Below are 26,013 nucleotides of genomic sequence, written 5' to 3'. Positions count from 1 at the left end.
TCATACAGGGGTGTGACTGTCTGTTTTCCCTGTGGAGAAGGCGGAAGCCAAGGTACACAAGGGCTGAAGGGGTTGATGGAGGGGCGAGGAGGGGCAGGGGCGAGGGGGTGATGGAGGGGCGAGGAGGGGCAGGGGCGAGGGGCTGAAGGGGTTGATGGAGGGGCGAGGAGGGGTAGGGGCGAGGGGCTGAAAGGGGGTGATGGAGGGGCGAGGAGGGGTGAGGGGCTGAAAGGGGTTTATGGAGGAGTTGGCCTGGGGCGAGGGGGTGATGGAGGGGCGAGGAGGGGCTGGGGCGAGGGGCTGAAAGGGGGTTATGGAGGAGTTGGCCTGGGGTGAGGGACTGAAGAGGGTGAAGGAGGGGCGAGGAGGAATTGGCCTGGGGCGAGGGGCTGAAGAGGGTGAGGAAGGGGCGAGGAGGAGTTGGCCTGGGGCGAGGGGCTGAAGAGGGTGAGGGAGGGGCGAGGAGGAATTGGCCTGGGGCGAGGGACTGAAGAGGGTGAGGGAGGGGCCACTGGAGGGGCCACTGTCCACTGTTCATCCAAGATGGCATAGCAGTTGAGACATCTTTTGTTCTCGTCTTGTCGTGTCCCGTATATATATATATTTATAACTTTTTTCACATACATTTTTTTAATTTTCCATAAACTCATCTTCAAAACACTCTCCTGCAACCCGCCTCACCAATTTATATTTATAAAAAAGTATTATTTACCTCCAATCTGTAATCCTCCAAGAAGCTAGCCAGAAACTCCAAGAAGCTAGCCAGAAACTAGCTAGGAGCTAGCCAGAAGCTGGCCAGAAGCTAATCCAGAAGCTAATCAGAAGCTAGTTCAGAAGCTAGTTCAGAAGCTAGTTAGCTTCTTTACTGGCAAATCGTTAGTAGTCAGCTAACCACAGTTTGTGGTCATCAGCTATCCTTTAGCTCAAAAATCTATCGGCAGTTTTGTACGGCGCTGCGCGGCTCAGAACGGAACATACAGGACCAATTTGTCTCTCCATGTCCCTGGAATTCAACCGCTAACTCTGGACATTCATACCTGGACCTCACAGCTAGCTAGCTGCTATCCGTGTGACTATCGGCTTTCGTCGATTCCGGGGCAAACATCAATTATTCCGGAGCTAGCCAGCTGAAGAGTTCCATCAATCACTCCCGGGTTGCAGTCACCTATCCGGACCTGTTTTACAGCCTACGCGGAGCCCCACCCGGGCCTTCACAACTGGACTGCCGACGTTATCTACCCGAAGGAGTTATCCGGCTGGCTCCTCCGTCGCGACGTTACCTGAACGCCCATCTGCGGCCTGCTAACCGTTAGCTGTCTTATCGGCTGCTATCTGAATAGACAATCGGACAATTTATTTATTTATTTTTATTATTATTATTATTTATTTTTTCTTCTTGGGCCTCTATAACTATATCTACTGTTTTTATTTTTGTTGTTGTTGTGGATTAATCCCCTCTACCACACGGAACCCCACTAATTTACTGACGGAACGCAAGAGGTGTCTAAGGAACGCAAGAGGTGGCTAATAACAGACCTCCATCCTATGCTAGCTTGCTACCGGTGGCCAACCTCTCCACTCACCGGACACTTTTGATCACTCGACTAAGCATGTCTCTCCTTAATGTCAATATGCCTTGTCCATTGCTGTTCTGGTTATTGTTTATTGGCTTATTTCACTGTAGAGCCTCTAGTCCTGCTCACTATACCTTATCCAACCTATTAGTTCCACCACCCACACATGCAATGACATCTCCTGGTTTCAATGATGTTTCTAGAGACAATATCTCTCTCTTCATCACTCAAAACCTAGGTTTACCTCCACTGTATTCACATCCTACCATACCTACTGAGATAGCCCACTGACCAATTCTTATTGCTTTTAGCCGCACACTTATTCTACTCCTCCTCTGTTCCTCTGGCGATGTAGAGGTGAATCCAGGCCCTGCAGTGCCTTGCTCCACTCCTATTCCCCAGGCGCTCTCTTTTGACGACTTCTGTAACCGTAATAGCCTTGGTTTCATGCATGTTAACATTAGAAGCCTCCTCCCTAAGTTTGTGCTATTCACTCTGCCAACCCGGATGTTCTAGCTGTGTCTGAATCCTGGCTTAGGAAGACCACCAAAAATTCAGAAATTTTAATTCCAAACTACAACCTTTTCAGACAAGATAGAACTGCCAAAGGGGGCGGTGTTGCAATCTACTGCAAAGGTAGCCTGCAGAGTTCTGTCCTACAATCCAGGTCTGTACCCAAACAATTTGAACTTCTACTTTTAAAAATCCACCTCTCTAAAAACAAGTCTCTCACCGTTGCCGCCTGCTATAGACCACCCTCTGCCCCCAGCTCTGGACACCATATGTGAACTGATTGCCCCCCATCTATCTTCAGAGCTTGTGCTGCTAGGCGACCTAAACTGGAACATGCTTAACACCCCAGCCATCCTACAATCTAAACTTGATGCCCTCAATCTCACACAAATTATCAATGAACCTACCAGGTACCTCCCCAAAGCCTTAAACATGGGCACCCTCATAGATATCATCCTAACCAACTTGCCCTCTAAGTACACCTCTGCTGTCTTCAACCAAGATCTCAGCAATCACTAGCTCATTGCCTGCATCCGTAATGGGTCAGCGGTCAAACGACCTCCACTCATCACTGTAAAACACTTCCTGAAACACTTCAGCGAGCAGGCCTTTCTAATCGACCTGGCCGGGGTATCCTGGAAGGATATTGATCTCATCCCGTCAGTAGAGGATGCCTGGATATTTTTTTTAAATGCCTTCCTAACCATCTTAAATAAACATGCCCCATTCAAGAAATTTAGAACAAGGAACAGATATAGCCCTTGGTTCTCCCCAGACCTGACTGCCCTTAACCAACACAAAAACATCCTATGGCGTTCTGCATTAGCATCGAACAGCCCCCGTGATATGCAGCTGTTCAGGGAAGCTAGAAACCATTATACACAGGCAGTTAGAAAAGCCAAGGCTAGCTTTTTCAAGCAGAAATTTGCTTCCTGCAACACTAACTAAAAAAAGTTCAGGGACACTGTAAAGTCCATGGAGAATAAGAACACCCCCTCCCAGCTGCCCACTGCACTGAAGATAGGAAACACTGTCACCACTGATAAATCCACCATAATTGAGAATTTCAATAAGCATTTTTCTACGGCTGGCCATGCTTTCCACCTGGCTACTCCTACCCCGGTCAACAGCACTGCACCCCCCACAGCAACTCGCCCAAGCCTTCCCCATTTCTCCTTCTCCCAAATCCGTTCAGCTGATGTTCTGAAAGAGCTGCAAAATCTGGACCCCTACAAATCAGCCGGGCTAGACAATCTGGACCCTTTCTTTCTAAAATGATCTGCCGAAATTGTTGCCACCCCTATTACTAGCCTGTTCAGCCTCTCTTTCGTGCCATCTGAGATTCCCAAAGATTGGAAAGCAGCTGCGGTCATCCCCCACTTCAAAGGGGGGGACACTCTTGACCCAAACTGCTACAGACCTATATCTATCCTACCATGCCTTTCTAAGGTCTTCGAAAGCCAAGTCAACAAACAGATTACCGACCATTTCGAATCTCACCATACCTTCTCTGCTATGCAATCTGGTTTCAGAGCTGGTCATGGGTGCACCTCAGCCACGCTCAAGGTCCTAAACGATATCTTAACCGCCATCGATAAGAAACATTACTGTGCAGCCGTATTTATTGATCTGGCCAAGGCTTTCGACTCTGTCAATCACCACATCCTCATCGGCAGAATCGACAGCCTTGGTTTCTCAAATGATTGCCTCGCCTGGTTCACCAACTACTTCTCTGATAGAGTTCAGTGTGTCAAATCGGAAGGTCTGCTGTCCGGACCTCTGGCAGTTTCTATGGGGGTGCCACAGGGTTCAATTCTTGGACCGACTCTCTTCTCTGTATACATCAATGAGGTTGCTCTTGCTGCTGGTGAGTCTCTGATCAACCTCTACGCAGATGACACCATTCTGTATACTTCTGGCCCTTCTTTGGACACTGTGTTAACAACCCTCCAGGCAAGCTTCAATGCCATACAACTCTCCTTCCGTGGCCTCAAATTCATCTTAAATACAAGTAAAACTAAATGCATGCTCTTCAACCGATCGCTACCTGCACCTACCCGCCTGTCCAACATCACTACTCTGGACGGCTCTGACTTAGAATACGTGGACAACTACAAATAGTAGTGGTTCGACTGTAAACTCTCCTTCCAGACCCATATCAAACATCTCCAATCCAAAGTTAAATCTCAAATTGGCTTCCTATTTCGCAACAAAGCATCCTTCACTCATGCTGCCAAACATACCCTTGTAAAACTGACCATCCTACCAATCCTCGACTTTGGCAATGTCATTTACAAAATAGCCTCCAATATCTTACTCAACAAATTGGATGCAGTCTATCACAGTGCAATCCGTTTTGTCACCAAAGCCCCATATACTACCCACCATTGCGACCTGTACGCTCTCGTTGGCTGGCCCTCGCTTCATACTCGTCGCCAAACCCACTGGCTCCATGTCATCTACAAGACCCTGCTAGGTAAAGACCCCCTTATCTCAGCTCGCTGGTCACCATAGCATCTCCCACCTGTAGCACACGCTCCAGCAGGTATATCTCTCTAGTCACCCCCAAAACCAATTCTTTCTTTGGCCGCCTCTCCTTCCAGTTTTCTGCTGCCAATGACTGGAACGAACTACAAAAATCTCTGAAACTGGAAACACTTATCTCCCTCACTAGCTTTAAGCACCAACTGTCAGAGCAGCTCACAGATTACTGCACCTGTACATAGCCCACCTATAATTTAGCCCAAACAACTACCTCTTTCCCTACTGTATTTAATTAATTAATTTATTTTGCTCCTTTGCACCCCATTATTTTTATTTCTACTTTGCACATTCTTCCATTGCAAATCTACCATTCCAGTGTTTTACTTGCTATATTGTATTTACTTTGCCACCATGGCCTTTTTTTGCCTTTACCTCCCTTATCTCACCTCATTTGCTCACATCGTATATAAACCTGTTTATACTGTATTATTGACTGTATGTTTGTTTTACTCCATGTGTAACTCTGTGTCGCTGTATGTGTCGAACTGCTTTGCTTTATCTTGGCCAGGTCGCAATTGTAAATGAGAACTTGTTCTCAACTTGCCTACCTGGTTAAATAAAGGTGAAATAAATAAATAAAAATAAATAAAGGGGCGAGGAGGAGTTGGCCTGGGGCGAGGGGCTGGGGGGGGGGGTGAGGGGGGGGCGAGGAGGAGCTGGCCTGGGGCGAGGGGCTGAAGAGGGTGAGGGAGGGGCGAGGAGGGGCTGGGGTGAGCTAGGTAATGAGAATGAGTAATGGAATTCTACTAATGGATCCTAATCTGTCCCTGAAGAGTGGGCCGGGAGACCCTCCAGAGGTGTTCAGCTCAGAGAGTGTCAGACCGTTAACGTTGGAGCCTGTCTGATAGCATAATGTGAAAGCTGGGGCCCTGGGGATAAGGTCTGGTACTGCAGTCTGCAGACTGGTACTGTGGTAATGACTATAGATTCATTCATATCCAGTAACTTATTAGATATAATTGATTTAAGGCTGTTGTTAAAGCAGTGTCAAATATGTGCTGCATATCGGGATGAGAGGGAGATTAATATGTTCCACACGGAGTTAGCCCACTGAGTTAGCCCACTGAGTTAGCCCACTGAGTTAGCTCACTGAATTAGCTCACTGAGTTAGCCCACTGAGTTAGCCCACTGAGTTAGCTCACTGAGTTAGCCCACTGAGTTAGCCCACTGAGTTAGCTCACTGAGTTAGCCCACTGAGTTAGCTCACTGAGTTAGCCCACTGAGTTAGCCCACTGAGTTAGCTCACTGAGTTAGCCCACTGAGTTAGCCCACTCAGTTAGCTCACTGAGTTAGCCCACTGAGTTAAACCACTGAGTTAGCCCACTGAGTTAGCTCACTGAGTTAGCTCACTGCGTTAGCCCACTGAGTTAACCCACTGAGTTAGCCCACTGAGTTAGCTCACTGAGTTAGCCCACTGAGTTATCCCACTGAGTTAGCCCACTGAGTTAGCTCACTGAGTTAGCCCACTGAGTTATCCCACTGAGTTAGCCCACTGAGTTAGCTCACTGAGTTAGCCCACTGAGTTAGCCCACTGAGTTAGCCCACTGAGTTAGCCCAGTGTAGTGTAGAGTAATGTAGAGTAGTGTAGTGTAGTGTAGGGTACAGTAGAGTAGTGTAGAGTAGAGTAGAGTACAGTAGTGTAGAGTAGTGTAGTGTAGTGTAGGGTACAGTAGAGTAGTGTAGAGTAGAGTAGAGTAGTGTAGAGTAGTGTAGAGTAGAGTAGTGTAGAGTAGTTAGAGTAGTGTAGAGTAGAGTAGAGTAGAGTAGAGTAGTGTAGAGTAGAGTAGTGTAGAGTAGTGTAGAGTAGAGTAGAGTAGAGTAGTTAGTGTAGTGTACAGTAGAGTAGAGTAGAGTAGAGTAGAGTAGTGCAGTGTAGAGTAGTGTAGAGTAGAGTAGAGTAGTGTAGAGTAGAGTTGGGTAGTTAGAGTAGTGTAGAGTAGAATATAGTAGAGTACAGTAGAGTAGAGCAGAGTAGAGTAGAGTAAAGTAGTTAGAGTAGTTAGAGTAGCGTAGAGTAGTTAGAGTAGTGTAAAGTAGTTTGAGTAGTTAGAGTAGAGTAGAGTAGTTAGAGTAGAGTAGTTAGAGTAGAGTAGTTAGAGTAGAGTAGTTAGATTAGAGTAGATGGAGTAGAGTAGAGTAAAGTAGAGTAGAGTAGAGTAGAGTAGTGTAGAGTAGAGTAGTTAGAGTTTAGTAGGGTGCAGTGGAGTAGTGTAGAGTAGAGTACAGTAGTGTAGAGTAGTGTAGTGTAGAGTAGCGTAGAGTAGAGTACAATAGTGTAGTGTAGAGTAGTGTAGAGTAGTGTAGGGTACAGTAGAGTAATGTAGAGTAGAGTACAGTAGTGTAGAGTAGTGTAGTGTAGAGTAGTGTAGAGTAGTGTAGGGTGCCATAGAGTAGTGTAGAGTAGAGTACAGTAGAGTAGTGTAGAGTAGAGTACAGTTGTGTAGAGTAGTGTAGAGTACAGTAGTTAGAGTAGAGTAGAGTAGTTAGAGTAGTTAGAGTAGATAGAGTAGTGTAGAGTAGTGTAGAGTAGTTAGAGTAGAGTAGTATAGAGTAGTATAGAGAAGTGTAGAGTAGTTAGAGTAGATAGAGTAGTTAAAGTAGATTGAGTAGTTAGAGTAGTTAGAGTAAATAGAGTAGTTAGAGTAGTGTAGAGTAGTTAGAGTAGAGTAGTTAGAGTAGTATAGTGTAGTTAGAGTAGTTAGAATAGATAGAGTAGTGTAGAGTAGTTAGAGTAGAGAAGAGTAGTTAGAGTAGAGTAGAGTAGTTAGAGTAGTGTAGAGTAGTTAGAGTAGAGTAGTTAGAGTAGAGTAGTATAGAGTAGTTAGAATAGATAGAGTAGTGTAGAGTAGTTAGAGTAGAGTGGAGTAGTTAGAGTAGAGTAGTTGAGTAGTATAGATTAGTTAGAGTAGTTAGACTAGATAGATTAGTATAAGGTATTGTACACAGTGTGCTGGAGTATATAGAGTCGTTAGAGTAGTTAGAGTAGATAGAGTAGTTAGAGTAGAGTAGAGTAGTATAGAGTAGTTAGAGTAGTTAGAATAGATAGAGTAGTATAATGTATCGTACACAGTGTGCTGGAGTATATAGAGTCGTTAGAGTAGTTAGAGTAGATAGAGTAGTTAGAGTAGAGTAGAGTAGTATAGAGTAGTTAGAGTAGTTAGAATAGATAGAGTAGTATAATGTATTGTACACAGTGTGCTGGAGTATATAGAGTAGTTAGAATAGATATAGTAGTATATGGTATTGTACACCGTGTGCTGGAGTATATAGAGTAGTTAGAGTAGAGTAGTTAGAGTAGTTAGAATAGTATAAGGTATTGTACACAGTGTGCTGGAGTATATAGAGGAATAAGAGTAGTTAGAGTAGATAGAGTAGTTAGAGTAGTGTAGAGTAGTTAGAGTAGTTAGAATAGATAGAGTAGTATAAGGTATTGTACACAGCTTGCTGGAGTATATAGAGTAGTTAGAGTAGTTAGAATAGATAGAAGAGTATAAGGTATTGTACACAGTGTGCTGGAGTATATAGAGGTGTTAGAATAGATAGAGTAGTATAAGGCATTGTACACAGTGTGCTGGAGTATATAGAGTAGTTAGAGGGGTTAGAATAGATAGAGTAGTATAAGGTATTGTACACAGTGTGCTGGAGTATATAGAGTAGTTAGAGCAGTTAGAATATATAGAGTAGTATAAGGTATTGTACACAGTGAGCTGGAGTATATAGAGTAGTTAGAGTAGTTAGAATAGATAGAGTAGTATAAGGTATTGTACACAGTGAGCTGGAGTATATAGAGTAGTTAGAGAGGTTAGAATAGATAGAGTAGTATAAGGTATTGTACACAGTGTGCTGGAGTATATAGAGTAGTTAGAATAGATAGAGTAGTATAAGGTATTGTACACAGTGTGCTGGAGTATATAGAGTAGTTAGAGTAGTTAGAATAGATAGAGTAGTATAGGGTATTGTACACAGTGTGCTGGAGTATATAGAGTAGTTAGAATAGATAGAGTAGTATAGGGTATTGTACACAGTGTGCTGGAGTATATAGAGTAGTTAGAGCAGTTAGAATAGATCAAGTAGTATAAGGTATTGTACACAGTGTGCTGGTGTATATAGAGTAGTTAGAGCAGTTAGAATAGATAGAGTAGTATAAGGTATTGTACACAGTGTGCTGGATTATATAGAGTAGTTAGAGTAGTTAGAATAGATAGAGTAGTATAAGGTATTGTACACAGTGTGCTGGAGTATATAGAGTAGTTAGAGCAGTTAGAATAGATAGAGTAGTATAAGGTATTGTACACAGTGTGCTGGAGTATATAGAGTAGTTAGAGCAGTTAGAATAGATAGAGTAGTATAAGGTATTGTACACAGTGTGCTGGAGTATATAGAGTAGTTAGAATAGATAGAATAGTATAAGGTATTGTACACAGTGTGCTGGAGTATATAGAGTAGTTAGAGCAGTTAGAATAGATAGAGTAGTATAAGGTATTGTACACAGTGTGCTGGAGTATATAGAGTAGTTAGAATAGATAGAATAGTATAAGGTATTATACACAGTGTGCTGGAGTATATAGAGTAGTTAGAATAGATAGAATAGTATAAGGTATTGTACACAGTGTGCTGGAGTATATAGAGTAGTTAGAGTAGTTAGAATAGATAGAGTAGTATAAGGTATTGTACACAGTGTGCTGGAGTATATAGAGTAGTTAGAGTAGTTAGAATAGATAGAGTAGTATAGGGTATTGTACACAGTGTGCTGGAGTATATAGAGTAGTTAGAGCAGTTAGAATAGATAGAGTAGTATAAGGTATTGTACACAGTGTGCTGGAGTATATAGAGTAGTTAGAGCAGTTAGAATAGATAGAGTAGTATAAGGTATTGTACACAGTGTGCTGGAGTATATAGAGTAGTTAGAGTAGTTAGAATAGATAGAGTAGTATAAGGTATTGTACACAGTGTGCTGGATTATATAGAGTAGTTAGAATAGATAGAGTAGTATAAGGTATTGTACACAGTGTGCTGGAGTATATAGAGTAGTTAGAGCAGTTAGAATAGATTGAGTAGTATAAGGTATTGTACACAGTGTGCTGGAGTATATAGAGTAGTTAGAGTAGTTAGAAAAGATAGAGTAGTATAAGGTATTGTACACAGTGTGCTGGATTATATAGAGTAGTTAGAATAGATAGAGTAGTATAAGGTATTGTACACAGTGTGCTGGAGTATATAGAGAAGTTAGAGTAGTTAGAATAGATAGAGTAGTATAAGGTATTATACACAGTGTGCTGGAGTATATAGAGTAGTTAGAGTAGTTAGAATAGATAGAGTAGTATAAGGTATTGTACACAGTGTGCTGGAGTATATAGAGTAGTTAGAGCAGTTAGAATAGATAGAGTAGTATAAGGTATTGTACACAGTGTGCTGGAGTATATAGAGTAGTTAGAATAGATAGAATAGTATAAGGTATTGTACACAGTGTGCTGGAGTATATAGAGTAGTTAGAGCAGTTAGAATAGATAGAGTAGTATAAGGTATTGTACACAGTGTGCTGGAGTATATAGAGTAGTTAGAATAGATAGAATAGTATAAGGTATTGTACACAGTGTGCTGGAGTATATAGAGTAGTTAGAGCAGTTAGAATAGATAGAGTAGTATAAGGTATTGTACACAGTGTGCTGGAGTATATAGAGTAGTTAGAATAGATAGAATAGTATAAGGTATTGTACACAGTGTGCTGGAGTATATAGAGTAGTTAGAATAGATAGAATAGTATAAGGTATTGTACACAGTGTGCTGGAGTATATAGAGTAGTTAGAGCAGTTAGAATAGATAGAGTAGTATAAGGTATTGTACACAGTGTGCTGGAGTATATAGAGTAGTTAGAGTAGTTAGAATAGATAGAGTAGTATAGGGTATTGTACACAGTGTGCTGGAGTATATAGAGTAGTTAGAGCAGTTAGAATAGATAGAGTAGTATAAGGTATTGTACACAGTGTGCTGGAGTATATAGAGTAGTTAGAGCAGTTAGAATAGATAGAGTAGTATAAGGTATTGTACACAGTGTGCTGGAGTATATAGAGTAGTTAGAGTAGTTAGAATAGATAGAGTAGTATAAGGTATTGTACACAGTGTGCTGGATTATATAGAGTAGTTAGAATAGATAGAGTAGTATAAGGTATTGTACACAGTGTGCTGGAGTATATAGAGTAGTTAGAGCAGTTAGAATAGATTGAGTAGTATAAGGTATTGTACACAGTGTGCTGGAGTATATAGAGTAGTTAGAGTAGTTAGATAAGATAGAGTAGTATAAGGTATTGTACACAGTGTGCTGGATTATATAGAGTAGTTAGAATAGATAGAGTAGTATAAGGTATTGTACACAGTGTGCTGGAGTATATAGAGTAGTTAGAGTAGTTAGAAGAGATAGAGTAGTATAAGGTATTGTACACAGTGTGCTGGAGTATATAGAGTAGTTAGAGTAGTTAGAATAGATAGAGTAGTATAAGGTATTGTACACAGTGAGTTGTAGTATATAGAGTAGTTAGAATAGATAGAGTAGTATAAGGTATTGTACACAGTGAGCTGGAGTATATAGAGTAGTTAGAGTAATTAGAATAGATAGAGTAGTATAAGGTATTGTACACAGTGTGCTGGATTATATAGAGTAGTTAGAGCAGTTAGAATAGATAGAGTAGTATAAGATATTGTACACAGTGTGCTGGAGTATATAGAGTAGTTAGAGCAGTTAGAATAGATAGAGTAGTATAAGGTATTGTACACAGTGTGCTGGAGTATATAGAGTAGTTAGAGTAGTTAGAATAGATAGAGTAGTATAAGGTATTGTACACAGTGTGCTGGATTATATAGAGTAGTTAGAGTAGTTAGAATAGATAGAGTAGTATAAGGTATTGTACACAGTGTGCTGGAGTATATAGAGTAGTTAGAGTAGTTAGAATAGATAGAGTAGTATAAGGTATTGTACACAGTGTGCTGGAGTATATAGAGAAGTTAGAGTAGTTAGAATAGATAGAGTAGTATAAGGTATTATACACAGTGTGCTGGAGTATATAGAGTAGTTAGAGTAGTGAGAATAGATAGAGTAGTATAAGGTATTGTACACAGTGTGCTGGAGTATATAGAGTAGTTAGAGCAGTTAGAATAGATAGAGTAGTATAAGGTATTGTACACAGTGTGCTGGAGTATATAGAGTAGTTAGAGTAGTTAGAATAGATAGAGTAGTATAAGGTATTGTACACCGTGTGCTGGATTATATAGAGTAGTTAGAATAGATAGAGTAGTATAAGGTATTGTACACAGTGTGCTGGAGTATATAGAGTAGTTAGAGTAGTTAGAATAGATAGAGTAGTATAAGGTATTGTACACAGTGTGCTGGAGTTATATAGAGTAGTATTAGAGCAGTTAGAATAGATAGAGTAGTATAAGGTATTGTACACAGTGTGCTGGAGTATATAGAGTAGTTAGAGTAGTTAGAATAGATAGAGTAGTATAAGGTATTGTACACAGTGTGTTGGAGTATATAGAGTAGTTAGTTAGAATAGATAGAGTAGTATAAGGTATTGTACACAGTGAGCTGGAGTATATAGAGAGTAGTTAGAGTAAGTTAGAATAGATAGTAATTAGAATAGTATAAGGTATTGTACACAGTGTGCTGGATTATATAGAGTAGTTAGAGCAGTTAGAATAGATAGAGTAGTATAAGGTATTGTACACAGTGTGCTGGAGTATATAGAGTAGTTAGAGTAGTTAGAATAGATAGAATAGTATAAATTATTGTACACAGTGTGCTGGAGTATATAGAGTAGTTAGAGTAGTTAGAATAGATAGAGTAGTATAAGGTATTATACACAGTGTGCTGGAGTATATAGAGTAGTTAGAATAGATAGAGTAGTATAAGGTATTGTACACAGTGAGCTGGAGTATATAGAGTAGTTAGAATAGATAGAGTAGTATAAGGTATTGTACACAGTGTGCTGGAGTATATAGAGTAGTTAGAGCAGTTAGAATAGATTGAGTAGTATAAGGTATTGTACACAGTGTGCTGGAGTATATAGAGTAGTTAGAGTAGTTAGATAAGATAGAGTAGTATAAGGTATTGTACACAGTGTGCTGGATTATATAGAGTAGTTAGAATAGATAGAGTAGTATAAGGTATTGTACACAGTGTGCTGGAGTATATAGAGTAGTTAGAGCAGTTAGAATAGATAGAGTAGTATAAGGTATTGTACACAGTGTGCTGGAGTATATAGAGTAGTTAGAGTAGTTAGAAGAGATAGAGTAGTATAAGGTATTGTACACAGTGTGCTGGAGTATATAGAGTAGTTAGAGTAGTTAGAATAGATAGAGTAGTATAAGGTATTGTACACAGTGAGTTGTAGTATATAGAGTAGTTAGAATAGATAGAGTAGTATAAGGTATTGTACACAGTGAGCTGGAGTATATAGAGTAGTTAGAGTAATTAGAATAGATAGAGTAGTATAAGGTATTGTACACAGTGTGCTGGATTATATAGAGTAGTTAGAGCAGTTAGAATAGATAGAATAGTATAAGGTATTGTACACAGTGTGCTGGAGTATATAGAGTAGTTAGAGTAGTTAGAATAGATAGAGTAGTATAAGGTATTGTACACAGTGTGCTGGAGTATATAGAGTAGTTAGAGCAGTTAGAATAGATAGAGTAGTATAAGGTATTGTACACAGTGTGCTGGAGTATATAGAGTAGTTAGAGTAGTTAGAATAGATAGAATAGTATAAATTATTGTACACAGTGTGCTGGAGTATATAGAGTAGTTAGAGTAGTTAGAATAGATAGAGTAGTATAAGGTATTATACACAGTGTGCTGGAGTATATAGAGTAGTTAGAATAGATAGAGTAGTATAAGGTATTGTACACAGTGAGCTGGAGTATATAGAGTAGTTAGAATAGATAGAGTAGTATAAGGTATTGTACACAGTGTGCTGGAGTATATAGAGTAGTTAGAGCAGTTAGAATAGATAGAGTAGTATAAGGTATTGTACACCGTGTGCTGGAGTATATAGAGTAGTTAGAGTAGTTAGAATAGATAGAGTAGTATAAGGTATTGTACACAGTGTGCTGGCGTATATAGAGTAGTTAGAGTAGTTAGAATAGATAGAGTAGTATAAGGTATTGTACACAGTGTGCTGGAGTATATAGAGTAGTTAGAGCAGTTAGAATAGATAGAGTAGTATAAGGTATTGTACACAGTGTGCTGGAGTATATAGAGTAGTTAGAGTAGTTAGAATAGATAGAGTAGTATAAGGTATTGTACACAGTGTGCTGGATTATATAGAGTAGTTAGAGTAGTTAGAATAGATAGAGTAGTATAAGGTATTGTACACAGTGTGCTGGAGTATATAGAGTAGTTAGAGTAGTTAGAATAGATAGAGTAGTATAAGGTATTGTACACAGTGTGCTGGAGTATATAGAGAAGTTAGAGTAGTTAGAATAGATAGAGTAGTATAAGGTATTATACACAGTGTGCTGGAGTATATAGAGTAGTTAGAGTAGTTAGAATAGATAGAGTAGTATAAGGTATTGTACACAGTGTGCTGGAGTATATAGAGTAGTTAGAGCAGTTAGAATAGATAGAGTAGTATAAGGTATTATACACAGTGTGCTGGAGTATATAGAGTAGTTAGAGTAGTTAGAATAGATAGAGTAGTATAAGGTATTGTACACAGTGTGCTGGATTATATAGAGTAGTTAGAATAGATAGAGTAGTATAAGGTATTGTACACAGTGTGCTGGAGTATATAGAGTAGTTAGAGCAGTTAGAATAGATAGAGTAGTATAAGGTATTGTACACAGTGTGCTGGAGTATATAGAGTAGTTAGAGTAGTTAGAATAGATAGAGTAGTATAAGGTATTGTACACAGTGTGCTGGAGTATATAGAGTAGTTAGAGTAGTTAGAATAGATAGAGTAGTATAAGGTATTGTACACAGTGTGCTGGAGTATATAGAGTAGTTAGAGCAGTTAGAATAGATAGAGTAGTATAAGGTATTGTACACAGTGTGCTGGAGTATATAGAGTAGTTAGAGTAGTTAGAAGAGATAGAGTAGTATAAGGTATTGTACACAGTGTGCTGGAGTATATAGAGTAGTTAGAGTAGTTAGAATAGATAGAGTAGTATAAGGTATTGTACACAGTGAGTTGTAGTATATAGAGTAGTTAGAATAGATAGAGTAGTATAAGGTATTGTACACAGTGAGCTGGAGTATATAGAGTAGTTAGAGTAATTAGAATAGATAGAGTAGTATAAGGTATTGTACACAGTGTGCTGGATTATATAGAGTAGTTAGAGCAGTTAGAATAGATAGAGTAGTATAAGGTATTGTACACAGTGTGCTGGAGTATATAGAGTAGTTAGAGTAGTTAGAATAGATAGAATAGTATAAATTATTGTACACAGTGTGCTGGAGTATATAGAGTAGTTAGAGTAGTTAGAATAGATAGAGTAGTATAAGGTATTATACACAGTGTGCTGGAGTATATAGAGTAGTTAGAATAGATAGAGTAGTATAAGGTATTGTACACAGTGAGCTGGAGTATATAGAGTAGTTAGAATAGATAGAGTAGTATAAGGTATTGTACACAGTGTGCTGGAGTATATAGAGTAGTTAGAGCAGTTAGAATAGATAGAGTAGTATAAGGTATTGTACACAGTGTGCTGGAGTATATAGAGTAGTTAGAGTAGTTAGAAGAGATAGAGTAGTATAAGGTATTGTACACAGTGTGCTGGAGTATATAGAGTAGTTAGAGTAGTTAGAATAGATAGAGTAGTATAAGGTATTGTACACAGTGAGTTGTAGTATATAGAGTAGTTAGAATAGATAGAGTAGTATAAGGTATTGTACACAGTGAGCTGGAGTATATAGAGTAGTTAGAGTAATTAGAATAGATAGAGTAGTATAAGGTATTGTACACAGTGTGCTGGATTATATAGAGTAGTTAGAGCAGTTAGAATAGATAGAGTAGTATAAGGTATTGTACACAGTGTGCTGGAGTATATAGAGTAGTTAGAGTAGTTAGAATAGATAGAATAGTATAAATTATTGTACACAGTGTGCTGGAGTATATAGAGTAGTTAGAGTAGTTAGAATAGATAGAGTAGTATAAGGTATTATACACAGTGTGCTGGAGTATATAGAGTAGTTAGAATAGATAGAGTAGTATAAGGTATTGTACACAGTGAGCTGGAGTATATAGAGTAGTTAGAATAGATAGAGTAGTATAAGGTATTGTACACAGTGTGCTGGAGTATATAGAGTAGTTAGAGCAGTTAGAATAGATAGAGTAGTATAAGGTATTGTACACAGTGTGCTGGAGTATATAGAGTAGTTAGAGTAGTTAGAATAGATAGAATAGTATAAATTATTGTACACAGTGTGCTGGAGTATATAGAGTAGTTAGAGTAGTTAGAATAGATAGAGTAGTATAAGGTATTATACACAGTGTGCTGGAGTATATAGAGTAGTTAGAATAGATAGAGTAGTATAAGGTATTGTACACAGTGAGCTGGAGTATATAGAGTAGTTAGAATAGATAGAGTAGTATAAGGTATTGTACACAGTGTGCTGGAGTATATAGAGTAGTTAGAGCAGTTAGAATAGATAGAGTAGTATAAGGTATTGTACACCGTGTGCTGGAGTATATAGAGTAGTTAGAGCAGTTAGAATGGATAGAGTAGTATAAGGTATTGTACACAGTGTGCTGGCGTATATAGAGTAGTTAGAGTAGTTAGAATAGATAGAGTAGTATAAGGTATTGTACACAGTGTGCTGGAGTATATAGAGTAGTTAGAGCAGTTAGAATAGATAGAGTAGTATAAGGTATTGTACACAGTGTGCTGGAGTATATAGAGTAGTTAGAGTAGTTAGAATAGATAGAGTAGTATAAGGTATTGTACACAGTGTGCTGGATTATATAGAGTAGTTAGAGTAGTTAGAATAGATAGAGTAGTATAAGGTATTGTACACAGTGTGCTGGAGTATATAGAGTAGTTAGAGTAGTTAGAATAGATAGAGTAGTATAAGGTATTGTACACAGTGTGCTGGAGTATATAGAGAAGTTAGAGTAGTTAGAATAGATAGAGTAGTATAAGGTATTATACACAGTGTGCTGGAGTATATAGAGTAGTTAGAGTAGTTAGAATAGATAGAGTAGTATAAGGTATTGTACACAGTGTGCTGGAGTATATAGAGTAGTTAGAGCAGTTAGAATAGATAGAGTAGTATAAGGTATTATACACAGTGTGCTGGAGTATATAGAGTAGTTAGAGTAGTTAGAATAGATAGAGTAGTATAAGGTATTGTACACAGTGTGCTGGATTATATAGAGTAGTTAGAATAGATAGAGTAGTATAAGGTATTGTACACAGTGTGCTGGAGTATATAGAGTAGTTAGAGCAGTTAGAATAGATAGAGTAGTATAAGGTATTGTACACAGTGTGCTGGAGTATATAGAGTAGTTAGAGTAGTTAGAATAGATAGAGTAGTATAAGGTATTGTACACAGTGTGCTGGAGTATATAGAGTAGTTAGAGTAGTTAGAATAGATAGAGTAGTATAAGGTATTGTACACAGTGTGCTGGAGTATATAGAGTAGTTAGAGCAGTTAGAATAGATAGAGTAGTATAAGGTATTGTACACAGTGTGCTGGAGTATATAGAGTAGTTAGAGTAGTTAGAAGAGATAGAGTAGTATAAGGTATTGTACACAGTGTGCTGGAGTATATAGAGTAGTTAGAGTAGTTAGAATAGATAGAGTAGTATAAGGTATTGTACACAGTGAGTTGTAGTATATAGAGTAGTTAGAATAGATAGAGTAGTATAAGGTATTGTACACAGTGAGCTGGAGTATATAGAGTAGTTAGAGTAATTAGAATAGATAGAGTAGTATAAGGTATTGTACACAGTGTGCTGGATTATATAGAGTAGTTAGAGCAGTTAGAATAGATAGAGTAGTATAAGGTATTGTACACAGTGTGCTGGAGTATATAGAGTAGTTAGAGTAGTTAGGATAGATAGAGTAGTATAAGGTATTGTACACAGTGTGCTGGAGTATATAGAGTAGTTAGAGCAGTTAGAATAGATAGAGTAGTATAAGGTATTGTACACAGTGTGCTGGAGTATATAGAGTAGTTAGAGTAGTTAGAATAGATAGAATAGTATAAATTATTGTACACAGTGTGCTGGAGTATATAGAGTAGTTAGAGTAGTTAGAATAGATAGAGTAGTATAAGGTATTATACACAGTGTGCTGGAGTATATAGAGTAGTTAGAATAGATAGAGTAGTATAAGGTATTGTACACAGTGAGCTGGAGTATATAGAGTAGTTAGAATAGATAGAGTAGTATAAGGTATTGTACACAGTGTGCTGGAGTATATAGAGTAGTTAGAGCAGTTAGAATAGATAGAGTAGTATAAGGTATTGTACACCGTGTGCTGGAGTATATAGAGTAGTTAGAGTAGTTAGAATAGATAGAGTAGTATAAGGTATTGTACACAGTGTGCTGGCGTATATAGAGTAGTTAGAGTAGTTAGAATAGATAGAGTAGTATAAGGTATTGTACACAGTGTGCTGGAGTATATAGAGTAGTTAGAGCAGTTAGAATAGATAGAGTAGTATAAGGTATTGTACACAGTGTGCTGGAGTATATAGAGTAGTTAGAGTAGTTAGAATAGATAGAGTAGTATAAGGTATTGTACACAGTGTGCTGGATTATATAGAGTAGTTAGAGTAGTTAGAATAGATAGAGTAGTATAAGGTATTGTACACAGTGAGCTGGAGTATATAGAGTAGTTAGAGCAGTTAGAATAGATAGAGTAGTATAAGGTATTATACACAGTGTGCTGGAGTATATAGAGTAGTTAGAATAGATAGAGTAGTATAAGGTATTGTACACAGTGAGCTGGAGTATATAGAGTAGTTAGAATAGATAGAGTAGTATAAGGTATTGTACACAGTGTGCTGGAGTATATAGAGTAGTTAGAGCAGTTAGAATAGATAGAGTAGTATAAGGTATTGTACACCGTGTGCTGGAGTATATAGAGTAGTTAGAGTAGTTAGAATAGATAGAGTAGTATAAGGTATTGTACACAGTGTGCTGGCGTATATAGAGTAGTTAGAGTAGTTAGAATAGATAGAGTAGTATAAGGTATTGTACACAGTGTGCTGGAGTATATAGAGTAGTTAGAGCAGTTAGAATAGATAGAGTAGTATAAGGTATTGTACACAGTGTGCTGGAGTATATAGAGTAGTTAGAGTAGTTAGAATAGATAGAGTAGTATAAGGTATTGTACACAGTGTGCTGGAGTATATAGAGTAGTTAGAGTAGTTAGAATAGATAGAGTAGTATAAGGTATTGTACACAGTGTGCTGGAGTATATAGAGTAGTTAGAATAGATTTTACATTTACATTTAAGTCATTTAGCAGACGCTCTTATCCAGAGCGACTTACAAATTGGTGAATTCACCTTCTGACATCAGTGGAACAGCCACTTTACAATAGTGCATCTAAATCATTTAAGGGGGGTGAGAAGGATTGCTTTATCCTATCCTAGGTATTCCTTGAAGAGGAATACCTAGGATAGGATAAAGCAATCCTTCTCACCCCCCTTAAATGATTTAGATGATAGAGTAGTATAAGGTATTGTACACAGTGAGCTGGAGTATATAGAGTAGTTAGAGCAGTTAGCATAGATAGAGTAGTATAAGGTATTGTACACAGTGAGCTGGAGTATATAGAGTAGTTAGAGTAGTTAGAATAGATAGTTTAGTTTAAGGTATTGTACACAGTGTGCTGGAGTATATAGAGGTGTTAGAATAGTTAGAATAGATAGAGTAGTATAAGGCATTGTACACAGTGAGCTGGAGTATATAGAGTAGTTAGAGTAGTTAGAATAGATAGAGTAGTATAAGGTATTGTACACAGTGTGCTGGAGTATATAGAGTAGTTAGAATAGATAGAGTAGTATAAGGTATTGTACACAGTGAGCTGGAGTATATAGAGTAGTTAGAGCAGTTAGAATAGATAGAGTAGTATAAGGTATTGTACACAGTGAGCTGGAGTATATAGAGTAGTTAGAGTAGTTAGAATAGATAGAGTAGTATAAGGTATTGTACACAGTGTGCTGGAGTATATAGAGTAGTTAGAATAGATATAGTAGTATAAGGTATTGTACACAGTGTGCTGGAGTATATAGAGTAGTTAGAGTAGTTAGAATAGATAGAGTAGTATAAGGTATTGTACACAGTGTGCTGGAGTATATAGAGTAGTTAGAATAGATAGAGTAGTATAAGGTATTGTACACAGTGAGCTGGAGTATATAGAGTAGTTAGAGCAGTTAGAATAGATAGAGTAGTATAAGGTATTGTACACAGTGAGCTGGAGTATATAGAGTAGTTAGAATAGATAGAGTAGTATAAGGTATTGTACACAGTGTGCTGGAGTAGTGGACAGGTTTTATATACCACTATATACCAGACTATCGTTATAAAGGCCATTAACAGGCTCGCTAGATTGTGCTGTTTACTCTCTCTCTCTCTGTGTGTGTGTGTGTGTGTGTGTGTGTGTGTGTGTGTGTGTGTGTGTGTGTGTGTGTGTGTGTGTGTGTGTGTGTGTGTGTGTGTGCGTGCGTGCGTGCGTGCGTGCGTGTGTGCGTGTGTGGCCAATTTAAAGTTTGGACCCTGGTGCACTAGGCTTTTATAATCACCTGTTACTCTTTACCTGTCTGGTCTTATCAGCCTGCCAGCTGGTCCTCTCTCTCAACCACACACACACACCATAAACACACACACACACACACAGCACAAACACACACACACAACAAACACACACACACACACACACACACACACTATAAACACACACACACTATAAACACACACACACCATAAACACACACACACACACAGCACAAACACACACACACCATAAACACACACACACACACACAGCACAAACACACACACACCACAAACATACACACACACACACACACTATAAACACACACACAAACACACCACACACACAATCGCACCACACACACCACAAACACACAAGTTCATACAACTCGATTGGAGTCGACCTGTGGTGAATTCAATTGATTGGAAAAATGTAATTTGCGCTCTGTAGCACAGAACTTCCGCGATACGAATGGAATCGAGCCCTTCATGTTTTGATAAAGATTCAGATAGTTATAAAGAAACAGTGATGTTTTCCTTGCTCTACGCTCCAGTAACGCCACGCCTTTAACGTCTCTGTAATGTTAAAATAGTTTACGCTATAGAAGTACATTTTCTCATTGAGCTGACATACGCAACGTATGAACGCGGTATCTCAAGCTAACACAGAAACGTTGCATTTAAATTTCAATCACGCGAAAACTTCCCGCGAAATGAATCGAATGGAGCACCTAGTGAGTAGCCTACGACAATGTATAGCTGCATCGCATGCTCCTCTCCAGCCTCTCTGGACAGAACAGAACAGAGGAGTTTATAAATGATGTGTCAGAAGGAAGTCAGACAGTCATTCATCACCACTAGACAAGACCAGGCGGAGTTCCACAGTGAGTTCTGGAGTTATACACATTCCCGAAACCCCCCCCAAAAAAACACAAAGTCTGACTGTTAAGATGTGGGAAGAAAATAAGCATATTCACAATCATTTAATGGTTGCCTCTCTGGTTAGATTATCACCAGTCTGGTGTGTCTGGGACTTAGCTGCCTGGCTGGTTAGGATACAGCTAGTCTGGTAATGATGACCGAGCTGCCTGGCTGTCTAGAATAACACTAGTTTGGTAATGATGACCTAGCTGCCTGGCTGGTTAGGATAAAACTAGTCTGGTAATGATGACCAAGCTGCCTGGCTGGCTAGAATAACACTAGTCTGTTGTATCAGGGATCTTGCTGCCTGGTCAAAGATCAGCAGATACATTTATTGATTTAGTAAGCACGTATCTCAGACTCGCAGTCCACAACACAACAGACAAACACACAGCTATGGATCAGTATGCTGATAACGCAATGAACTACACAAAGGCAGGCTCTGAACCTGTGGAGCAACCAACATCTTGAACCCTGGTTTCCCACGGGAGACACCAACATCATGAACCCCGGTTTCCCATGTGAGAGACCAGCATCGTGAACCCTGGTGTCTCCACGTGAGAGACCAACATATTGAACCCTGGTTTCCCACGGGAGAGACCAACATCTTGAACCTTGGTTTCCCACGGGAGAGACCAACATATTGAACCCTGGTTTCCCACGGGAGAGGCAAAAATATTGATCCCTGGTTTCTCTACGGGATAGACCAACATATTGAACCCTGTTTTCCCACGGGAGAGACCAACATCTTGAACCCTGGTTTCCAACGGGAGAGACCAACATCTTGAATCCTGGTTTCCAATGGGAGAGACCAACATCGTGGACCCTGGTTTCCCGCGGGAGAGACCAACATCTTGTAACCTGGTCTCTCCACGGGAGAGACCAACATATTGAACCCTGGTTTCTCCTTGGGATAGACCAACATATTGAAGCCTGTTTTCCCACGGGAGAGACCAACATCTTGAGCCCTGGTTTCAAACGGGAGAGACCAACATCTTGAACCCTGGTTTCCAATGGGAGAGACCAACATCTTGAACCCTGGTCTCCCACAGGAGAGACCAACATGTGGAACCGTGGTTTCCCACGGGAGAGACACACATCTTGAACCCTGGCTTCCCACGGGAGAGACCAACAGCATGAACCCCGGTTTCCCATGTAAGAGACCAACATCTTGAACCCTGGCTTCCCACGGGAGAGACCAACAGCATGAACCCTGGTTTACAACGGGAGAGACCAAAATCTTGAACCCTGGCTTCCCAAGGGAGAGACCAACATCATGAACCCTGGTTTACAACGGGAGAGACCAACATCTTGAACCCTGGTTTCCCATGGGAGAGACCAAAATATTGAACCCTGGTTTCCCACAGGAGAAACAAACATCTTGAACCCTGGTCTCCCACGGGAGAGACCAACATCCTAAACCCTGGTCTCTCCACGGGAGACACAGACATGTGGAACCTTGGTTTCCCACAGGAGAGACCAACATCTTGAACCCTGGTTTCCAACGGGAGAGACCAACATCTTGAACCCTGGTATCCCACGGGAGAGACCAACATCTTGAACCCTGGTTTCTCCACGGGAGAGACCAACATCTTGAACCCCGGTTTCCCATGGGAGAGACCAACATCTTGAACCCTGGTCTCCCTCGGGAGAGACCAACATCCATCTTGAACCCTGGTTTCCCATGGGAGAGACCAACATCGTGAATCCTGGTGTCTCCCTCGGGAGAGACCAACATATTGAACCCTGGACTCTCAACGGGAGAGACCAACATATTGAACCCTGGTCTCTCCACGGGAGAGACCAACATCTTGAACCCTGGTTTCCCACGGGAGAGACCAACATCATGAACCCCGGTTTCCCATGTGAGAGACCAGCATCGTGAACCCTGGTGTCTCCACGGGAGAGACCAACATATTGAACCCTGGTTTCCCACGGGAGAGACCAACATCTTGAACCTTGGTTTCCCACGGGAGAGACCAACATATTGAACCCTGGTTTCCCACGGGAGAGGCAAAAATATTGATCCCTGGTTTCTCTACGGGATAGACCAACATATTGAACCCTGTTTTCCCACGGGAGAGACCAACATCTTGAACCCTGGTTTCCAACGGGAGAGACCAACATCTTGAATCCTGGTTTCCAATGGGAGAGACCAACATCGTGGACCCTGGTTTCCCGCGGGAGAGACCAACATCTTGTAACCTGGTCTCTCCACGGGAGAGACCAACATATTGAACCCTGGTTTCTCCTTGGGATAGACCAACATATTGAAGCCTGTTTTCCCACGGGAGAGACCAACATCTTGAGCCCTGGTTTCAAACGGGAGAGACCAACATCTTGAACCCTGGTTTCCAATGGGAGAGACCAACATCTTGAACCCTGGTCTCCCACAGGAGAGACCAACATGTGGAACCGTGGTTTCCCACGGGAGAGACACACATCTTGAACCCTGGCTTCCCACGGGAGAGACCAACAGCATGAACCCCGGTTTCCCATGTAAGAGACCAACATCTTGAACCCTGGCTTCCCACGGGAGAGACCAACAGCATGAACCCTGGTTTACAACGGGAGAGACCAAAATCTTGAACCCTGGCTTCCCAAGGGAGAGACCAACATCATGAACCCTGGTTTACAACGGGAGAGACCAACATCTTGAACCCTGGTTTCCCATGGGAGAGACCAAAATATTGAACCCTGGTTTCCCACAGGAGAAACAAACATCTTGAACCCTGGTCTCCCACGGGAGAGACCAACATCCTAAACCCTGGTCTCTCCACGGGAGACACAGACATGTGGAACCTTGGTTTCCCACAGGAGAGACCAACATCTTGAACCCTGGTTTCCAACGGGAGAGACCAACATCTTGAACCCTGGTATCCCACGGGAGAGACCAACATCTTGAACCCTGGTTTCTCCACGGGAGAGACCAACATCTTGAACCCCGGTTTCCCATGGGAGAGACCAACATCTTGAACCCTGGTCTCCCTCGGGAGAGACCAACATCCATCTTGAACCCTGGTTTCCCATGGGAGAGACCAACATCGTGAATCCTGGTGTCTCCCTCGGGAGAGACCAACATATTGAACCCTGGACTCTCAACGGGAGAGACCAACATATTGAACCCTGGTCTCTCCACGGGAGAGACCAACATCTTGAACCCTGGTTTCCCACGGGAGAGACCAACATGTGGAACCCTGGTCTCCCACGGGAGAGACCAACATATTGAACCCTGTTTTCCCACGGGAGAGACCAACATCTTGAACCCTGGTTTCCCTTGGGAGAGACCAACATCTTGAACCCTGTTCTCTCAACGGGAGAGACCAACATCTTGAACCCTGGTTTCCCACAGGAGAGACCAACATCTTAAACCCTGGTTTCCAACGGGAGAGACAAACATCTTGAACCCTGGTATCCCACGGGAGACACCAACATCTTGAACCCTGGTTTCTCCACGGGAGAGACCAACATCTTGATCCCTGGTTTCCAACGGGAGAGACCAACATCTTGAACCCTGGTCTCTCAACGGGAGAGACCAACATATTGAACCCTGGTTTCTCCTTGTGATAGACCAACATATTGAAGCCTGTTTTCCCACGGGAGAGACCAACACCTTGAGCCCTGGTTTCAAACGGGAGAGACCAACATCTTGAACCCTGGTTTCCAATGGGAGAGACCAACATCTTGAACCCTGGTTTCTCCTTGTGATAGACCAACATATTGAAGCCTGTTTTCCCACGGGAGAGACCAACATCTTCAGCCCTGGTTTCAAACGGGAGAGACCAACATCTTGAACCCTGGTTTCCAATGGGAGAGACCAACATCTTGAACCCTGGTCTCCCACAGGAGAGACCAACATGTGGAACCGTGGTTTCCCACAGGAGAGACCAACATCTTGAACCCAGGTTTCCCATGGGAGAGACCAACATCTTGAACCCTGGTCTCCCTCGGGAGAGACCAACATATTGAACCCTGGTTTCCCATGGGAGAGACCAACATCGTGAACCCTGGTGTCTCCCTCGGGAGAGACCAACATCTTGATCCCTGGTTTCCCACAGGAGAGACCAACATCTTAAACCCTGGTTTCCAACGGGAGAGACCAACATCTTGAACCCTGGTATCCCACGGGAGACACCAACATCTTGAACCCTGGTTTCTCCACGGGAGAGACCAACATCTTGATCCCTGGTTTCCAACGGGAGAGACCAACATCTTGAACCCTGGTCTCTCAACGGGAGAGACCAACATATTGAACCCTGGTCTCTCCACGGGAGAGACCAACATCTTGAACCCTGGTCTCTCCACGGGAGAGACCAACATCTTGAACCCTGGTTTCCCACGGGAGAGACCAACATGTGGAACCCTGGTCTCCCACGGGAGAGACCAACATATTGAACCCTGTTTTCCCACGGGATGGACCAACATCTTGAACCCTGGTTTCCCTTGGGAGAGACCAACATCTTGAACCCTGTTCTCTCAACGGGAGAGACCAACATCTTGAACCCTGGTTTCCCACGGGAGAGACCAACATCTTGAACCCTGGTTTCCAACGGGAGAGACCAACATCTTGAACCCTGGTATCCCACGGGAGAGACCAACATCTTGAACCCTGGTTTCTCCACGGGAGAGACGAACATCTTGATTCCTGGTTTCCAACGGGAGAGACCAACATCTTGAACCCTGGTTTCCCATGGGAGAGACCAACATATTGAACCCTGGTCTCTCAACGGGAGAGACAAACATAT

General features: G+C 41.1%; 1 protein-coding gene across 1 annotated transcript; it reads right to left on the bottom strand.

Moving 5' to 3' along the window:
- On the bottom strand, window positions 1–25,445 carry LOC135541237 (uncharacterized). The gene is made up of 2 exons (XM_064967336.1): window positions 25,373–25,445; window positions 1–530 (listed from the first exon to the last, which is right to left on the bottom strand). The coding sequence occupies exons 1-2, from the start codon at window positions 25,443–25,445 to the stop codon at window positions 1–3; spliced, it is 603 nt and encodes a 200-aa protein (XP_064823408.1).
- Between the last annotated feature and the right edge of the window lie 568 nt (window positions 25,446–26,013).

The sequence above is a fragment of the Oncorhynchus masou genome, chromosome 6 (assembly GCF_036934945.1).
Source record: "Oncorhynchus masou masou isolate Uvic2021 chromosome 6, UVic_Omas_1.1, whole genome shotgun sequence".
Classification (NCBI taxonomy): Eukaryota; Metazoa; Chordata; class Actinopteri; order Salmoniformes; family Salmonidae; genus Oncorhynchus; species Oncorhynchus masou.
Note: the sequence above shows the minus strand (reverse complement) of the source record. Positions and strands in the feature narration are given on the sequence as shown.